General features: G+C 46.3%; 1 protein-coding gene across 1 annotated transcript in view; it reads left to right on the plus strand.

Annotated features, from left to right (window-relative positions):
* The window catches only part of suco (SUN domain containing ossification factor), a 53479-nt gene that overhangs the window by 29974 nt on the left and 3469 nt on the right, over nt 1–20036 (plus strand). Inside the window, exons 5-22 of the mRNA XM_083647599.1 lie at nt 292–466; nt 1608–1719; nt 2885–3012; nt 3243–3310; nt 4339–4446; nt 5663–5768; nt 6836–6856; nt 7192–7247; nt 8885–8976; nt 9223–9288; nt 10209–10292; nt 14358–14445; nt 14672–16075; nt 16259–16346; nt 16456–16560; nt 17781–17935; nt 18244–18335; nt 19370–19425. Of these exons, the coding sequence (XP_083503725.1) occupies nt 292–466; nt 1608–1719; nt 2885–3012; nt 3243–3310; nt 4339–4446; nt 5663–5768; nt 6836–6856; nt 7192–7247; nt 8885–8976; nt 9223–9288; nt 10209–10292; nt 14358–14445; nt 14672–16075; nt 16259–16346; nt 16456–16560; nt 17781–17935; nt 18244–18335; nt 19370–19425 (3004 nt within the window). The remainder of the gene's footprint in view (nt 1–291; nt 467–1607; nt 1720–2884; nt 3013–3242; nt 3311–4338; nt 4447–5662; nt 5769–6835; nt 6857–7191; nt 7248–8884; nt 8977–9222; nt 9289–10208; nt 10293–14357; nt 14446–14671; nt 16076–16258; nt 16347–16455; nt 16561–17780; nt 17936–18243; nt 18336–19369; nt 19426–20036) is intronic.

Genomic DNA, 20036 nt, shown 5'->3' on the forward strand with positions numbered 1-20036 from the left:
ACGCGCAACCATCGCCCGCTGGCCTTGCTCTCCTCCTACTTCTCCTCAGTTTTTTGTTTTTTGTTTTGTTTTGTTTGACTTTCCTTTTTCCATCGTTATTGCTCACTCACAACCAAGGACTGTCAATATGAATGAAGTGAATGGGATATTTTTCCTACTGTGTTTTTGTGTCCTGCACGGCTGTACACTCATTTGTGTTCTCTCTTCATCCTTCTTCCTCCCCTCTCCATCTCCTCTTCCCTCCAACTCCTCCTCTCTCTCCTCCTCATCGACCCCGTGGCTGTGCTGTAGTGTGGACGTGGCTGGCGTAGAGGACCAGGGACAGGGACCCGGTCCTGAAGCAGAGGTCCAGACCCCTCCAGGCCCTGTGGACCAAGAGCAGCAGCAGCAGCAGCAGGAGCTAGACCATGGGCTCTCTGACCTGGACCAGGTGGACAACACCTCCGATAGCCACCAAGACCAGCCGGTCAGCAGCTCACAGCTTCATATGCACTTCACATGTACCAGTACAGTTGAGACAGTTATGAGTGAATTGCAGTAAGTGCACCATTGGAGAAAGGCAGTTTATGTCAATTCTCAAATCTCTTTGCAGCTTAGTAAATACCAAGGGACATGCAATGGGCAGCAATTCAGTTCTAAGAAGTAGGATATTTTATGATTGCTAGCACATCTTTATCAACAACATAATGCCAAATAGTTATTAATAGCACTAGAAGAGGAACAGGTGAAAGTCTGCTGCAGTGTTAGTCTACTGGGGGGGGGGGGGGGGGGTGAAGCTTTGCGTGTCGGGTACAAGATGAGCTAGGTTCTAGCTGCTACAATACACATCTAGGCATACAGTCTCTCTCTCACACACACACACACACACACACACACACACACACACACACACACACACACACACACACACACCCTAGCAAAGAGCTGCCTCCTGAGTGTGTCAGGCAGTAAATGCTAAGTCAGCTTGTTCTCAGCCTCCTTTTGTGAAGTTGAAGGGAGCATGAAAGATAAATGTGTATATTATTTTCAGGGAAATGTGTAGAGTATTACAGTACTTACGCTAAAGGACTTTTTGAATATTGCGTCCTGGATTGATTCCTATGCATTTCCGTTCTGGCGACTAATCTGCATGCATGGCTGGCTATGATTGCGTCCGACTGTTTACATAAGAGGCTTTCTGAGTTTGCTGGCTTTTTAGGGTCAGACTCTCTCCTGGAGTCCAACAGTAATGCGTATGTAATCCATCAAAATATTATTCACAGCTCAATGCATCTCAATGTGGGTTAGCTAGCTACTGTGGTCTATGGAAAGGAGTCTTAGAACATTCTCATCCGCACTGTACGTGTGTGTAGCGGCTGGTCATATAGCATGTAAGATGAGCTTCTAACATGCGTGTACAGTGACCTCATGGCTCTCTGATGCCAGGAATAGAAATAACCATGTGTTAGTTATGTTTAGCATATTAGTATGTTGGAGGATGACTTCACTTGTAGTTCTTGCATGTCAACATGTAAACACATTAGGAAGCCCAATTATACTGTTGATTAAAACTACACTCATGTCAGCCCTCAAAGAGTTGTGTGGCTCATGCCCTCTCTGTGTTTCAGGCAGGAGATGCCTCCAGTGGCAGGGAGACGGACCCCTCCGTCCCCAGCAAAGAGGACATCCCCACCTTCGACGAGTGGAAGAAACAAGTCATGGAGGTGGAGAAGGAGAAAAGTAAGAGCACAGAACACACTCGGAGATAAGCACACGTAGAGAGACGCACACCAGCGCAGACAACGCAGAACCCCCTCGGACATCGCGGTGCATTAAGATCATGTCCAGATGTTCGTTGACCGTAATGAGACCATGATTTGATGCATTGCTTCTGAAAGACAAAGGAGGCCCACACACCCACAACTTCTCTTTGTTCTTTTCGCTTCCTCGTCTTAGTTTTTTTGTGCGTTGCCCTATGCCTCAAACACACCAGCTGCGAAAGTACCACCACACGTAAATTCAGCTGGAGCAGGAGGCTGAACGTTCACACCAGACGCACTCTGATTTGCTCCGCGTCAGTCACAACTTGTACAGACTTCCTGCCTGGCCTGATACAAACGCTCCCAGATGCGAAACACACCTAGTTCCCTTTTGGCGCCCTCGTTAACAGCTGACATCATTCAGACCGGACAGCATCCTCGCGCGGTGCGGCCGGTCGGCCTAATCTGTTAACAAGGGCGCCGGAAGGAAAGCGGCTCCGCTTCACGCCGCGTCCGTGTCGCTTCAGCGTCTGGTGTGTTTGCACCATTACCTGTCTTCCTCTCTCTTCCTCTTTTGCTTCCTTCCTGGTCTTCAGTTCCTCTCCATCTCTCTCACTGTGGGCCATGTGCTGCTGTGGTCAGCAGAGCGTGTGTTTGTGTGTGTTGCGTAACCTCTTTGTGTTCCTCTCAGGCAAGGCTAATTTTCCACTGTCTCTAATGGGCCTGTCCATGAATGTTTTATGATGGTGATTAGACAATCGGATGCATGCACAATGCACACATGCATGCACATGCAGCAGATCTTTCTCTCACTGGCATAGACTCTCTTTCAGTCATGCCGACACACAAGTAGCTTAACATACAACTTAAATACTTTTTAAATATATGACCATGCGGTCAGCTCTGTACCTCAGCCTGCCCTGCATCCTCATTCATTTTATTCTGAAGAAAATGCTTTCAGTTCTGTGTATTTAAGGTCCAGCAAGTGTAGTGGCAGATCTGACAATGTCCATCCCATAGATAAATGTCATATAGAACAGTAACTACACACACTTTGATATGAGGGTAGATCTTATGCTACACACCGTACACACTAAACAAACACACACATATGCGTTTCCTAACCTCACACTTCTTCTCTCCAGGTCAGTCCCTCCATACCTCAACCAATGGCAGCCCTCACCCAGTGAAGAAGGTCCAGACAAACTTCAAGAATAACTACGCCTCCGTGGAGTGTGGTGCCAAGATCCTCTCTGCTAACCACGAAGCCAAGGTTAACCCCCCCCCAACCATGTTCTACCTACATTCACATTATTTGCCCATGAAACCGATGAGTGAAGACGGTTGTGAAGGCAGTTAGATGCAAAGATTTAGAATAGCATGAGGCTATCTGAGATACTGCTTTATTCCTGACATATTCTCCATGCCAGCCTTCTCTTTAAATGCATTTACAGTATGTGTCACTGACTCTCATCCGTCTGTCTTTTTCTTGTCTTTCTTCAGAGCACGTCAGCTGTTCTCATGGAGAACATGGACCTTTACATGCTAAACCCTTGCAGCAACAAAATCTGGTGAGGCACTCTCTCATACACTACACACACACTGCTGCTATGTGTCTATAAAGCAGGCACTCATACACTACACACACTGCTGCTATGTGTCTATAAAGCAGGCACCATTTCATAATATGTTGAAAAGGAAAAAAGTCTGCACTCTGGAGCATACTTAAGACTTAGAGGAGTTTTATTGATAACGTTTCGGTTCAACAACCTTCATCAGAATGGAGACAAACAGGACAAACACTCACATATATGGAACAGCCCAGCCAATCACAGCATTTCACTTAGTAGCTCACAGGTGTGTTCACTAATTGTTTAGAGGGTGTGTCCATAGGTCCTGCTCTGTCACCATACTCCACACGACTGATTATAAAACACATTACAAATAACATATTGCAAAATGCATAATACAAAAAACCAATGCAACACAATACATGTTTTTAAGACAATGGGGAAGAGATTAAATAGAACTCTACTACCACTGAAACATAGTTAATACAATACAGTAGAACTAACAGTTAAGGGATATCAAAATTAACCAAAATGCAATGAATAGGATTTAAAAGCCTAGCAATCAAGAAATTGAGATAACATAGGTAGAAGAAATTTTAAAAGCCTAGCAATCAAAAAATTGGGATAACCTAGGTAGAAAGAAAAGAAAACAAGAAAAACAATGCCATACAGTATCCCTGTAATTGGAGGGAGGGGGTAGTTAGTGGTAGTTAGCCTACAGAAAAGGTCTGAGGTCAAAAGACTCATTGAGGCCTCTAGCAACAGTATCTAAAGTGGAGATCCAAAATGCCTCTCTCTTGAGAAGTAAAAGATTGATATCTCCACCTCCATCTCCACCTCCACCTCCAGAGTGCAGACTTTTTTCCTTTTCAACGTCTAGCCTTGTTAGTCTAGCACCTGGTTTGCATAGTGGATGTGCAGACGCTTCTCTCTACCATTTCATAATATAACATCCTCTCTCCAGCATGTCTTCCACTAGTTCTTCTATTTAACCTTCTCTCTGTCCCCCTCTCTCTCTCTCTCTCTAGGTTTGTGATAGAGCTCTGTGAGCCAATTCAAGTGAAGCAGCTGGACATTGCTAACTTTGAACTCTTCTCGTCCACACCAAAGGACTTTCTAGTGTCTATCAGCGACAGGTATGCTGACTCCCTCTTTCTCACACACACACACACACACACACACCTGCACACACACATTACCTCACACTTCCCTTTCCTCTTTGTTTTCTTTTCTTTTCTTCTTTTTTTTTTCTTTTTTTTTTATACTTTATTTTCCATTTTTTATAGAACAATATACGAACAAGACAAACAGGCTCAGACACAGGAAAATGAAAGGAAAAAACAAAAAAACAAAACATACATCATTAACATTCAACAATATAACATGCTATCAGCCGCATAAGGTGCTTATATGTTTATAAAAGATATCGTGTACCTGGGATCCCGCCTAAGGGGTCCATGAGATACCAACTGGGCAAGCCATCCATCATCCCCAACCCCCAGTCACTTATCATTCTTAACCTCGTCAAAGTACGGTAGGTCAAAAACGGGTCCCAGATATCTGAGAACCTTTTTAGCGCGTTGGTTCTCAGGGACCTGAGTCTCTCCATCTGTAGAACAGAGATCATGTCCATCAGCCACACCCGAGAAGAAGGCGAAGAGGAGGACTTCCACTCCTTCAGAATAAGCCTTTTGGCGACAGTTGTCCCCGGTGTCAGAGATTGTTGCACAGCCGTAGGGAAGTTCAGAGAGGACTCAGAGCAGCCGAAGATGGCGAGTTCTGCCTCCGGCTGTAGGGTCATTTTGTAAGCCTTGGGAGTACCAGTCAAATATTTTGGCCCAGAATCCTGTTAATGAAGGGCAGAACCAAAAGGCATGAGACAGAGTGCCCTCTGACGCATCACACCTGTCACACAGTGGTGAGACAGAAGGGAAGATCCTGTGCAGTTTATGCTTGGGGGGACTAGTGAAGACGATGAGTGACCTTAAATTGAATCAGCTGGTGTCTGCTATTAACTGAGCAGAGTTGTACCAGAGACAGACTTCTTTCCCATATAATATCAGATAAATCAATACCAAGTTCCCCCTGCCATGCTTCCTTAATCCTCTCAGTAGAGGCTGTGTTGCGGTTGTCAAACAGACATACAAATCTAGAAATAAGATGCTTGGAGTGAGGAGGGCCCAGCAATTCATCGAAAAAAGCATGTTCACTTGGAAGTACTTCAAAGGCGTGAATCTTGGACCGAACATAATTTCTGATTTGCAGGAACCTAAGCCAGTTTGTGCCGGGCAACCCAAACTTCCTCTTCAGCAGATCAAAGGATCCTTTCCTCTTTGTTTTTGATGTCTGCAGGTATCCTACCAACAAGTGGGTCAAGCTGGGTACATTCCATGCCCGTGATGAGCGCACTGTCCAGAGCTTCCCATTGGATGAACAGCTTTATGCTAAATATGTGAAGGTAGTACTGCCCTCATCTTTTGGCTACTAGAATAGTACAAACATGTGTAAGTGGAGGAAGGATAGATGAATTTGTTTGTTGTTTGTAACAGACTTGTGCATTTAATTCCTAGCTAGGCTACACACACACACACAGACAGACACATACACAGTACATACACACACACACACACACACACACACACACACACACACAGTACATACACATAGGTTGGGGTGTGTGGTTTCCTAAGCTCAGGGGACTCTCTTATGACTTCATGGTAAGTTAACCATGTCATCAGTGTTGCCTGTAGCGCCTCCTTTGCCTGGAGAGAGAAATGCATCTCCGTGCGAATGACAGTGAGGGTGTGTGTTGATGAAAGTTGGCTTTGTCAGGACTAAGGAGGCAGTAATGGCGTCGGAGCCCTTTCATGAGTTTTCACACTAAGGAAATGGGAACATGATCGTCCCACAAGGCGATATTAGACTATATTCATTTATGTGTTGATGTGTTTATTCATTATCTGCTTTGTTGAACTGTCTTCAGTCTCTGCTCTCTCTCCTCCCCTCACTGTTGCTTACGCTAAATGCTCACTGTTGTCCGTTAGTCTCTAGAGTTGTTGAACAGTAGATTCATGCTCAGATGATGATGATCTTTTTATGATGTTTTTATGTGGCTGCTGATTGTGTTGAATGTGTTGTATTGTGAAATGATGGAGTGTGATTGCATAAGTGTGTTGTGTCTAGAAAGGCTTCAGGAAGAGCTGCCATTGTCACTAAGATCTCTAAGCTATGTGAACCTGTTATGTCTTGCTCTGATGTCTTCCACCTCTCACCTTGTTTGTCCGTCCGTCCGTCCGTCTGTCTTTGTCCTTCTTTCCAGCTGCTAATAAAACACCTCACTCGTGTCTCTTGCCTGTAGACTCTTATAGAACCATCTTCAGCCGTGTGTTGTCTGATGTCATACAAAGAGCCTAGCAAAGCTGTAAGCAGATGCTTGACTCGCTTGGAGCATGAATCGATCTTTACTGATTTCTTTCTCTTTTCTCTCTCTCTCTCTGTCCCTCTCCTGTCTTCCTCTCGCATCAGATGTTCATCAAGTACATAAAGGTTAGCACTCTTCTCTCTCTGTTAGAGGCTTTGATGCGCCGTATAATGGGCTGTAATGGTACACACTACACAGTATAATGTGCTGTAATAATGGTACACACACACAGTATGGGTGCGCTTTGGAGTACAACATTGATCCTTAATGCATGTGGGAGATATTAAGCCAGTAGAGTACGTACGGACCATACTGACAGCGCTTGGCAATTCTAGTATTTATTTTTCAAAGTTTGATGGAGTATGGGTTTATGGATAAATACCTTGTTGGGATTGCTTCTGTTGTTCAGTTGTGGACTCTGGATACTGTCGGTTTAACGGTCTGTCCTCGTCCCCTGCAGGTCGAACTCCTCTCCCACTTTGGAACAGAACACTTCTGTCCCCTCAGTCTTATCAGGTAAGATGGCGATAACGACCCGGCCCATTTCCTTGTCCGTTGCGAGACCTTTCTGTTGGCTCTTTACCTCATGTTTGGTCAAAACTAAATTGCCTTTAAACAATAAACAGTTACGGGCTCTTAAAGATTTCCCAACATGCATCTCTGAGTAGATCTTTCACTTATTTGTATGTGGAATGAGCTAAGTGACAAGGTCAGGTCCTGGGGATTTGAAAGGAGGAGGAGCAGCTCACGCTGGGGCAACCATTAAACTTCTTGTCTGGTCTATAAATACAGGGGGGACAGGAAATTGGAAGCATCTCTACTGCTTTATTGAACAATTATAAACGCTGGCCTAACTCTGTTGCTCATCAGTTGTGCTCTCTCGTTCTCCACCTCTCTTTGTGATGACTGGTAGCACACAGCTATCCAAGACAGTGGTTAAAGAGCTGTGCATTGCTAGTGGATGTCTTTCGTCGTCCTCCATGTAGAAATGCCTCCCAAACACAGCCGCCCTCTTGTACACATATCTCTGTATATCATCTCCAGCTCAGTGTGGCATTTCCCACCGCAGGGCGGCCTGGCACCCTGCCAGGCCCCCTGGCACCGTGCCAGGCCCCCTCACATGAACTGCACTTACAGCCAGAGCATTTAGGCTGCTTTCAAATTGTGCTTTTGGCCATTCTAGTGTAACACGACACCCTGGTTCCTCATGCTGAGGCGAATGCGCTGAGTAACCAATCACTCATCACCTTAAAACACACACCCACACACGCATTCACACACACACCCACACACACACCCACACAGACGCACACACACACACACGCCCACACAGACAAACACACACATTCACACACACACACACCCACACAGACACACACACACATTCACACACACACACACACACAGACACCCACACACATTCACACACACACCCACACACACACACACACACACACACACACACACACAGACACCCACACACACACAGACAGACACATACACACACATTCACACACACACACACACACATTCACACACACACACACACACACACACACACACACACACACACACACACACACACACACACGCGCGCATTCACACACACACGCCCACACACACACATTCACACACATACCTGCCAGCCCAAGCTAGAGAGGTCATGGGGGACTTGGTAGGAGAGAATTGCTGTAGGGGGCGGAAGGGGCTGTAAAACCCTCCTTGGCATTTTTACAACAAGGTTCCTATCTGAGATATGCCGCTGATCCTATCTGAAGATAAGGCCATGACTGAAGGCTGAGATGGAAAAAAGGAATGTCAAGAACAAGGGCAGAAACCGGTTTTCTTATTTCAATTAATAGAAAACGCAGTGTATGCCATGTTTGTTTTGCCATAGGGTTTTTCCATAGTGTTGCAGAATTATAACAGAGGTGGATAGACTAAAATACCACAAACAACGTTCACAATTACGAATATAGGAGGTGTTTACATTATCTGTATGTTATCTGCACTGTGTGTAGTAAAGAGCTGCCACACCCAAGGAAAAACCTCACCACCTCTAGTCTGTTGTGTGTTAATAACCTTGTATACTGTGTGTGTGTGTGTGTGTGTGTGTGTGTGTGTGTGTGTGTGTGTGTACGTACTCTGTGTAGGGTGTTTGGTACCAGTATGGTGGAGGAGTATGAGGAGATAGCAGACTCTCAGTACCCCTCAGAGAGACTGGAGTACTTGGATGAAGACTTTGGTAAGATGGTGGTCTGATTGGGTCTCTGAGTGTTACCTATTGATTTATTTTTTACATGGAAGTTTGCCATTTTCCACTGATACATCTTGGAAGTTATTTGGGGATATGTCCATTTTTGGTACCCATATGTTTTTTCATTGTGTAAAATCTCATACAGTTGAATGTGTGTTTTAATCTAAATCTCTGTCTGCGTACTGGAGTTGTGAATGTTTCTAGTTGTAACCTGTGGTGTGTTTTTCTCCTCAGACTATCCCCCTGGCTACCAACCATCTGAGGACAAGGCCTCTAAGAACCTGCTTGGCTCTGCCACCAGTATGTACCACACACACACACACACACGCACACACACACACACACACACACACACACACCTGCGTATAGCCACAGAGAAAATAACTGCTTCATGCCACAGCCAAATAATTATCATCAACAGCAGATAAGGTCAGCTTCATCAATCCCTGCAGGGAAATAATGTGAATGTTTTAAGGTGGCGCGCTATAGGTTCAGATGTTTGGAGTTTACACTGATTTACAAATTTACAGTCTGTCTTAAGAGCATACACATGTGCAGAGGGAGGCTGTTGGCTTTTGGTGCACTGACAAGTCAAGAGTGTCTCCCTCCAGCAGATGTCAGTGGTTAAGTTATGTCCAGGTTAGAGGGAAGCAGAGAGTGCTGAATGTTCCCTCAGTGTCTTTATTCCCACATGGCATCACAAGTACACACAGACTTACACTAGGCTTTCACTAGTAAATGTTGCCCATACTACTACTACACACACACACACACACACACACACACACACAGATACAGTGAAGTCCCTGTGTATCCTAATTTAGCGAGGGGGGCACTGGTAAAACTTGACTAAACACACACTCACCACACAAACCTTCACAGGGGTCAAACATAACCCCTGGTTTTACCTTATAAAAACACAGCAGAGACATAGAGGGGGTTTCTTTAGCTGGGCAGGCTTGGAAGAGAGGATTTGGAAGGGGAGAACAGGAAGTGAATTTTGGGAGAACAGGAAGTGAATTTTGGGAGAAAGGCTGTGAAAGAGAGAAAATCAAATAAATGGGACAGAGAACATTGGAGCAATGCAAGAGAGAGGAGAGAAAGAGTAAAGAAGATGGGATGCCAAGGCGTCTGTTTTTATTGATTACTTCAATTACCACTTACCAGGAACCTCATTTCAACCTCGTCTTGGAAAATAATTTTGTGTGTGTTTCCCTTAGATGCCATCCTGAACATGGTCAACAACATTGCTGCCAATGTGCTAGGCGGAAAGCCAGAGCTGGAGGGAGGAGCACACACAGAAGGTACTCATCCCTCGTTGCTTCCCCTGCCTTTCTTCGTCATTATTTAACATTGTATCTCTCCACTTTCCCCTCAAGGAGTAGCCCCTCTCTGCCCCTCTCTGCCCCTCTCTGCTGCTCTCTGCCCCTCTCTGCCCCTCTCTGCTGCTCTCTGCCCCTCTCTGCCCCTCTCTGCTGCTCTCTGCCCCTCTCTGCCCCTCTCTGCCGCTCTCTGCCGCTCTCTGCCCCTCTCTGCCGCTCTCTGCCCCTCTCTGCCGCTCTCTGCCCCTCTCTGCCCCTCTCTGCCGCTCTCTGCCGCTCTCTGCCCCTCTCTGCCCCTCTCTGCCGCTCTCTGCTGCTCTCTGCCCCTCTCTGCCCCTCTCTGCCCCTCTCTGCCGCTCTCTGCCCCTCTCTGCCCCTCTCTGCCGCTCTCTGCCCCTCTCTGCCGCTCTCTGCTGCTCTCTGCCCCTCTCTGCCCCTCTCTGCCGCTCTCTGCCGCTCTCTGCCCCTCTCTGCCCCTCTCTGCCGCTCTCTGCCCCTCTCTGCCGCTCTCTGCTGCTCTCTGCCCCTCTCTGCTGCTCTCAAGGCCAAACTTCCCCTGGCCAAACCACTCCAGGCTGCCACCAATCATCACTCCAATACTCTCCCAGGCCAACAGTTCTGAGTAGTTCCAGTCCATCATTTGAGCGTTTGACATTTCTGAACAGCGTTAAAGGGCCAGCTTCTAAACCAAATTGGAGAAAACAGTGGAGCGTTCAGAGAGTCTGTCTAACCCCCCCCCCCCCCCCCGTCCCGAGTCTTTCCAGAGACCTTTAATATAGGGAGACACCCCACTGCAGGCTCCGCCAATAATAAGAAATGGTCCTCTTCCAGTCTCCTAAATGGGCGTGTTCATCAGCTTGCGATTGGATGGCTGTCAATGGTATGAAACTTCATTGGCTGACCAGTCTCCTAAGTGGCAGTGGCAAACCCAGATAATAGTGTCCTCTAGAGCAGTGGTTTTCAAATGGGGGTCCGGGGACCCCCAGGGGTCCGTGGCACTTTGCAAGGGGGTCCGCGAAAAGTTTTCAGGAAAATAAAAATAAAAACTTCATAGTTCAACAAACATATTTGATGCTTTAAATCTAAAATGGTTCATGGATTGCATTCTAATCTAACAAAGCTATCAATTTAAAACTCAAGCACATTACCGTGGAAACAATTAAGCTTAGCCCAAAATCACAAATCAGAATGAGGGGGTCCCCGGTATATTTTCTATCTTGTAAGTGGTCCTTGGCTGAAAAACATTTGAGAACCTCTGCTCTAGAGAGAGAGTGGCGTCAGCGGAGGACCAAAATGCGAGACTCATTAGCCAATGAACAGCCAGGAATGGGTCTCGCGCTACTTTTGCATGCTAAAATAAAGCCGATAATGTACAATTTGATTCAAGGGGGCAAAAACCCTTTCAGAGTACAACACAAACTATTTTGCTGCAACTCGACAGTGCTGCTTAATCCAGGACCTTACTTCCTGGAACTTTTGAGAGTAAAAAAAACTGGTCCATTGGAGTGAATGGAGATGTCAGGACTCTTCTATCTATACGGCTCTGCCAGATACAGGAAGTGACTGGAACATGGGGTGTCTCGCTCTAGTCTATATTAAAGGTCTCTGGTATTTCTCCTTCAGTGTTGTTCGGATGTTTGAGTTTTAATTTTTCTTTTTTTTAACTTTACCTCTACACACTCTACATTCCTTACTGGTCCTTGCAACAGTTTTTTCACCCCCACAATAATGCTTTTATTCCCATACATGTCTATTCTTGTATGATTTGTGCCGTTTGTTTTGTTATACTGTGTTGCATTCTGCTTGCTGCCCAGTCTCATTTATTGATTTATTTCCTCACCCCTTTGCTCCCTGCTCTCCATTTGTTGTACTGCCCATTGTTAAAGGCCATGTTGTTTGTTGTGTAATGTTGTCGGTTATGTCCGTTAACGTTGAACGTTTGTATGTCAGAGTTTTTACTTGATCCCCTCTCCTCCTCTCCCAAGAGGCTAACCTCTTGCCCTAACCGTCCGTGTCAAAAATGATTTGTTCTTAAGTGACCGGCCTGGAAAAACAACAACTTTGAATTGCCCCTCATTATCTTTATCCTTCTTCCCCCCTCAAATGTTGCTTTATTATCTGTCTTCCTGGAACTGTGGTTTGCTGTGAAGCTGTGGAGAAATGGCCACAGACTCAGTTCTGTAAATAACTTTACATTGGTTAAAAAGTCTTCTGTGGGAGACGTGTAAAAGTGCTGCCATCTTGCAACCCAGTTTTCTACGTGCACGTTACTCTGTTCACTTACAGTGTACAGAGTAACGTTACTCTGTTCACTTACAGTGTACAGAGTAACGTTACTCTGTGCACTGTAAGTGAACAGAGTAACATTACTCTGTGCACTGTAAGTGAACAGAGTAACGTTACTCTATATACTGTAAGTGAACAGAGTAACGTTTCTCTATATACTGTAAGTGAACAGAGTAACGTTACTCTGTACACTGTAAGTGAACAGAGTAACGTAAGTAACTCTAAACCATGGTGTCAAAGAGATGTTCTAAGGAAACTCTTCCTGTTCTTTCTCGGAAAGGAAAAGAGGAAAACTAGGCTCTGGCATTCTTTCTGCTTTGTTCTGTTTGCATAACCACACACCTTGTCGGGAAGATATCACACAGAACTGGTTCAACCATGTAGAACAATGAATCATTTCCGTGTCAACATCTTCAAAATGGGTCTGTTTGGTTTGGAGATGGGTCAGCATGCGTCACCCGGTCTGGTCTGAAGCCATATTCATCTGACGACGTACTTGAGGGCCTCGGGCATATTATCGATTGGCAATTTTTGTTCAGTCATCAGTTTAGTAACATTAGTGTCTTCCTCAATCTGCACACACTTTGTTCAGTTTCCTCTTTTCTTCTTTTCTGTCTCTCACTTCTGGCATGTGTCTCTCTCTCTCACCACTGGCATGCTAAGTTTGACTGAAGCCAACTTCTCTTTACCACATATTGTTTAGATTAGCTGGCTCTGAAACTGGGTCATTCTTTTTTCGCTGTCTCTTAAGTGTTAGCATATGCATAGCTTGTGTGCGCGCGCGTGTGTGTGTGTGTGTGTGTGTGTGTGTGTCGTGCGCCTGCATAATGTGTGTTTGGTGAGTGAGCCAGATGTTTATTTGGCTCTTGGCAGGAGGTCTCAGGCAGGGTTTCAGCAGAACTGTGGCTATCTGTGTTCTACTGTTCTAGTCTGAGGCGGAGTGGAGCTGAGTCCTATTAACACTGAGGGGGTCTATGACGCCAGTCCTGCCCCTTAAGCCCTGTTCACCCCACCGGGAGTCACGTCTCTCTTACGCAACTTTACCCCTGTGGCAGCAAATTGAAGGGAAAAATCCACCCTGACACAGAATTATCCTATTGCTTCTATTTTCCCATACGACCTTGCATAGTTTTGTGGAGATTTCTGCGCATGAGAAGTCTGTCCTTAAACTAAAAACGGGAGATTCTTATTTGGGAGTTGCTCCACAGGCGACAAATAGAAGGCAGACTGTGAAAGCCGTGGGAGTGCTCATGGCTATTCCTCCAGAAAGAGGCTCAGTCTTTGTTCAGAAATTCAATTGAAAGTTGCCATTGTGGCTGTGAATTAAAGAACCTTTTGGCTTTAAAGGCAGCCCACAACGCCAGCCTTTCATTTACTGTCAATAGATCAACTCCACAAAGTTTGGCTTTGTGACCATTTCTCTTGAACTGAACTGAACTTAGTGCTGGCTCCCTGCAGTTAGTGCTGATGAGTCTGATGCCTACTGTATTTACACCCACAGAGCAAGTGAGGGAAAGATTGTGGGAGAGAGATCGGTTCTAACTGGAATAGACCGGTTGACAGTATTTCTGCCTTTCCCAAACATGGGCTTGCCAACCACAGGTTTGGCAAAAGGTTCTCTGTTCTACATGGCAGCACTGACAGCCACATAGGAGTTAGCAGAAACGTACCGCGGCCAAGTTGTAATCTTAAACTGCGACCAGGAGTTCTCAAAGTCCCGTTCTGAGCTCCTTTCATTTTGTGTGTTTGTCCAACTTCTAGCCAATGCAACAGCGGAGGCCCAGAATGAAACGGAGGGGAGCACAGAAGTTCTGCTCAAACCCACTGCAACCATCAGTGAAACTGCAACGTAAGACACACAATAGACCAACAACACCCCAATTAAAATGGAAATTCCATTAATGTATCACACAAAGATGCAGAGAGATAGGATGCTTTTACAACACGTACCTATTAATACCCTCCAAACAAAACATGACATACAAAGCACAATAAATGCAGACCTACAGTCAAATGTCAGCAATGCTATTGTCCATGAATCTGCTGCTAAATCATGACCCATTTCTTTACCTCAGACTGGAGACTGCAGTGCCAGAGCACCCTGCTCCCCACGAAGATTCAGAGCTCTCCAAAGACACTCCCACACCCTCCTCGTCATCACATGAATCCCCTGAAGACAGACAGATTGTCACTCTGGTGGAGGAGGAGGAGGAAGAGGAGGAGCCCAGACAGTCTACTGTCACCCTGATGGAGGAGGAGGGAGAGGAGGAGGAAGAAGACGAGAGAGAGGAGCAGCTGAGGAGGGAGGCGAGAGCGAGGCGGAGGGAGAGCCAGGTGTACTGTCCCTTCTCCTCCCTCTCCTCCCTCTCTCTGTCCTGCATGGCCACCCTGCACGAGCTGCTCCATCGCTGGTGCTCAGCCAGGCTGGCCAAGGAGAGAGAGCGCAGCCTGCGGCGGAGACAACCGGCCGCTCAAAAGGAGACACAACCCGATGCAGACACCCCTGCCCTCACACACACACCTCCGCAAATCCCTGTCCCTGTGCCCGCATCCACCCAGGAAACCCTTCCCCTCACAGAAAAAGTTCCAGAGCCTGAGATCCCGCTCCAGAGCCAAATTGAGGGCAAACTCCCCGCTGAGGTGCCCACCGTGCACACACATCCCAACACCAACACCTCTGACACACACACGGAGTCCCACAATCTCCTGGAGCCCAGCAGGACCTCCACCCCTCACATCCCCCCACACAGTTTCTCCCACACGCCCCTGTCCCTCCCCACCCCCACCCATGAGGAAAAACCACTACCTCCCATCAAAGACGCAGCCCTGGACCCTGTCCCCACACCTACCCTCAAAGAGGTCTCCGTTCCAGAGACGCAACAGGCCAGCAGCGCCACCCCCACTCCTACCCTCAGCTCTCCCTTACAGCCTCTGGCCTCCGAGACACCCCCTACTCACGTAGACACTTCGGTTCCCCCTGTTAAGGAGCAGCCTGTCCAGCCTCTTTCCGTGGCCTCCAGGCCCACAGACCCGATCCCCCCTCCCACTGAAGTGCCCACAGATCCCCCACAGCTCTCCCAGCTGCCCGACACTCACACAGACACAGTAAGGTCAGGAGCAGACAGTGGGGACTCGCAGAAACACAACCTCCAGGCTTCCCAGACCCATGGGGAGCAGGGTGACCCACTCACCCAGGCCGGAGAGCCCCATCGAGGGGAAGACTTGGTAGATGACTCCCTTCTGAGTACCAACGGCAATGGGAATATCCACAGGACAGCTACCGACTTCTATGCGGAGCTGCAGAATGGAGTGGATTATGGCGGTGCAGCGGTGAACGGAAACGGAGCATTACTGAATGGGGGAGCGGTGCACGGCTCCAGCCAGAAGGAGAGTGTGTTCATGAGGCTGAACAACAGGATCAAATCTCTGGAGATGAACATGAGTCTGTCCAGCAGATACCTGGAGGAACTCAGCCAGAGGTGATGCCACTGAACACAACAGACATCAGAATCATATTATTATAATCACAATTGCAGAGCTCTTGTTTTAATTATGTTAGAAACTGCTTAGTATAGAGACATATGACCAATGAGATTCTACCAGGTATCCAGGTATTACATTGTGAAAGTCATAAGATCGGTTTTTGCATTTGTGTTGTTCAGATACCGTAAGCAGATGGAAGAGATGCAGAGAGCCTTCAACAAGACCATCATCAAACTGCAGAACACCTCGCGCATCGCTGAGGAGCAGGTCAGTTGATCTAGAGACGTTGAAGCAGAGACTGTTAACAATCATGTCAGTGTATGATTGAGTGATGGTCGCGTAACTGTTGTGTTTTGCTTCTTCTGTGTCTGTTCAGGACCAGAGGCAGACAGATTCCATCCATGTTCTGCAGAGCCAGCTGGAGAATACTACTAAACTGATGCTCAATCTCACCGTGACAGTCAGCCAGCTCCAGAGAGAGGTAAATACTATTGTTACAAGGTAGTTAGTTACTGTCCAACTTTGAGATCTGCAGTTGGGAAACCCAGAAAAAAGTTGTTTGGTTTACTGCCTGCTGATCTTAACTGACCCAACACATTGTTTGTAGCCAGGCTGGGTTTGCAAGTCTAATTAGTGTAACTGAGATAGCAGCTAGATACCAAAGCACAGCAAGGACACAAACATCAAAGAGCACCATTGAAAACATGTGTTCCCTCCAGGCTGAACCTACAATGATCAGAGACTGTGGGGAAACATTTGCAAGCGTGAAGTTGATCATGGAAATACTGGAAAGACGTCAACCGTCATCTTTCTGGGATTATTAAAGATTATTATACTAATCACAAGACTTATGTGGCAAAGCTTCCATCTTTTATTATTTGCATGTCCTCCAGCAAACGGTTCAATGAACAAAATGCAAAAATAGATCATTAGTGCTATTGCTAAAAGTACTGGGAAAGGAGATGGCGGAACTCTAAAAGACACTGTTTGCCTTGGTTTACTTTGGGGTGTGAAGGAAAGATCTGACAAAACAAATGAATGTGGATAAGAGTTTGTGGACAGATGGCATCGCTGCTCCCATTAATCAATCTGAAGACAAATTCCTACATGTTGTTGTGACCCAAGCTCACAGTATGGCCTCCAGTCTAGATAGGAAGCTAGGCTGTTTTGTCTATAGCTAATCATACATTGTGTTTACTTTAGACTGGACTAGCATTGGAGGTGGGAGAATGCAAAATATTTGTCTTCCATCTCAAAGGTCTTGCTGCATTTTCCTTACCCCAGTCAAACACTCTTGGTTGCAATCTGCCAGCAGCCACCAGGTGGCTTTTCACATGACATAAATGTGCAAAAGGGGCTCTTTAAATGCATAAAAGAATATAATGAATAGAAGAATGTGTGTCGTGGTGATGGATGTATCAGTCTAACTTGTTTTTTGTTTTTGTTTTCGACCTTTGACATATTTGCTTATTCAGATATGCTTTGGAATAAGAAAAAGTCAATGGACATACAGTTATTGATGGACAGCGTAGATGAGTTTGGTGACACTACTGACTGAGGGAAAGAGATTCTGTTGGGCCAAGCAAATATTTTGTTCTGTCCCTGCGCTTAGCTAACACCAAATGTTATTTTAATTGTATTTTATTTGCAGCAGAATACTGCACTGCAATTCACTTTGGTTGGTTTGCTTTCTCTCTCCAGGTATCTGACCGGCAGAGTTACCTCGTGGTGTCTCTGGTCCTGTGTCTATGTCTGGGCCTGCTGCTGTGTCTGCAGTGCTGCCGCAGCTCCTCTCCCAGCCCTCACACCAACCCTGCTGCCCTGCCCAAGAGCAACCACTACCCCAGCCCCAAGAGGTTGGTACACACAAACACACACACACACACACACACACACTTGCACTTCTACCACGTATAAATAGGACCGTTGTGTTAAGTCTGGCTTTAGGTTCCCTCAGTTATGCATAATTATTGTTTGTGCTTTCTCAGGTCTGTTATAATGATCCCCTCCAGCCAGCCCCTGCTTCTGAATAGAAGACGTTACATACCTCAGCTGTTATTTTTGCTTGCTTATTGCTGTTCTCCTTGTCCTCCCACTGACTGCGGTGGGTAGTGGGACATTGTCAACACTTTACAAATGCGAGCGTCTTGTCTTTTCTTGTCAGATGCTTCTCCTCTTATGATGATATGAGTCTAAAGCGCAGGGTGACCTGTCCGCTTGTCCGCTCCAAGTCGTTCCAGTTCTCTTCTACAGAAGGTAAGCGCCACACACACTGACACACACACACACACACACACACACACACACACACACACAGAGTTGACACGTCTCTCCTCAAACCTGTCCTCTGAATGTTTTTCCATGTGTTGTGTGTTTCTCCTCCCTCATCTGTCATTAAGCAACATTGAGACTCAAGATATCACAGTCATAGTAGCCCCATCGGTGACAAATGGCACAGATCATGTTCTTGCTAACCTCATCAAGCTACCGCAGCGCTAGCTAGCCGCATGACTGTGACCATTTCTTACACTCTCTTCTTCACTCTTTCTTCTGTGTCTTTCCTCACACTTGATCTCTGTTGCTTCCTCGTACACACGGCACCGTTCTGAGTGGCTGATATCCCTGCAGTCTCCCTGCAGGGGGCAGAAGCGAGCTACGGGAGCTAGGGAGTGGCTGCTGCAAGCAATAAAAGAATTGAGCCTTTCACTCATGAAACCAAAAACGCTCCCTGTCGCTCATTATTCCTCCGCTGTGTGCTTCTGTGTGTGTGTGTGTGTGTGTGTGTGTGTGTGTGTGTGTGTGTGTGTGTGTGTGTGTGTGCGCGTGTGTGTGCGTGTGTGTGTGTGCGTGTGTGTGTGTGTGTGTGTGTGTGTGCGCGTGCGTGTGTGTGTGTGTGCGTGCACACGCGTTTGCCCTTGAGGCTGAGAGGCTGTCATTGCCAGCTTGTGTCCACCTGCAGGCTAAAGGACTATAATAATAAAGCACAATGCTTTGCTGGCTCTTGATGGACATTTGCAAGTAGTAATAACAATTTATTGGCAGTAACAACTTATGCTATTTCAGGCTAACCTTCTTTTTTTTTTTAAATCAAATTGCATATACATATACAGTGTATATAACCTTCAGTGTTGACCTCTTTGAAAATACATACTGTTTTCTTTGATTAGAATGTGAAATTCTGCTGGCTTAGCCTTAATACTACTACTTGCAAGGTCGTTTCATGCTTTTTACATGTATGTATTCCTGTTTCCCATTCCATCATTAACCTGGCCCCTTTCTCCCCTGTTCAGTAGGTCCAGATGACTTGTACATTGTAGAACCTCTAAGGTTTTCTCCAGAGAAAAAGGTACAGTGTCTATTCCAACTGCTGCCGTTGGCTGTGCCAGCCATTCTGAGTGCTGTGTGTTCTGGTGTCAGTCAGTCAGTCTGTGAGTGGGTTGGAGCAGGGCTGTCTCTCAATGCTATGGGTCACTGATCTGTAGTAGGATAAAAGTGGCAATGTATTAGACACGAGGAAAGGGAGCTGCTGAGGAGCGTTAAGACTCAGCCCGCATGTCACCCCACTACAAGTAGCTGACTTGTCTGTTGACCACTTCTTTGCTGACACTGTGGTCTTGAATCCTAGCACAGCACTGCAGCAATAAGCAATAAGGGTCAGGTGTGAATACTTTGTTCACATATTCCTGTCAGTAATATCCGTTTCTCCCAAATACTTGATCTCATAAATTCCATCATTCTCCATTGAACTCTCCCACCCTTCTCTGACCCATGTGTGTGACCTCATCCTACACTCAGTGACACATTCCCTGTACCACTCACATGGACTGGGAATCCATGTTTGCTTTACTTTTGTAGTGTTCTAGTTCTAATGTAAGCATTGAAGAGCATCATGACTTACTTCAAATAATAAAGCTAGTGTAGTGTCTAGCACAAAGGTGGTTAATATAGTCTTGAATT

The sequence above is a fragment of the Poromitra crassiceps genome, assembly GCF_964638095.1.
Source record: "Poromitra crassiceps genome assembly, chromosome: 12".
NCBI lineage: Eukaryota > Metazoa > Chordata > Actinopteri > Beryciformes > Melamphaidae > Poromitra > Poromitra crassiceps.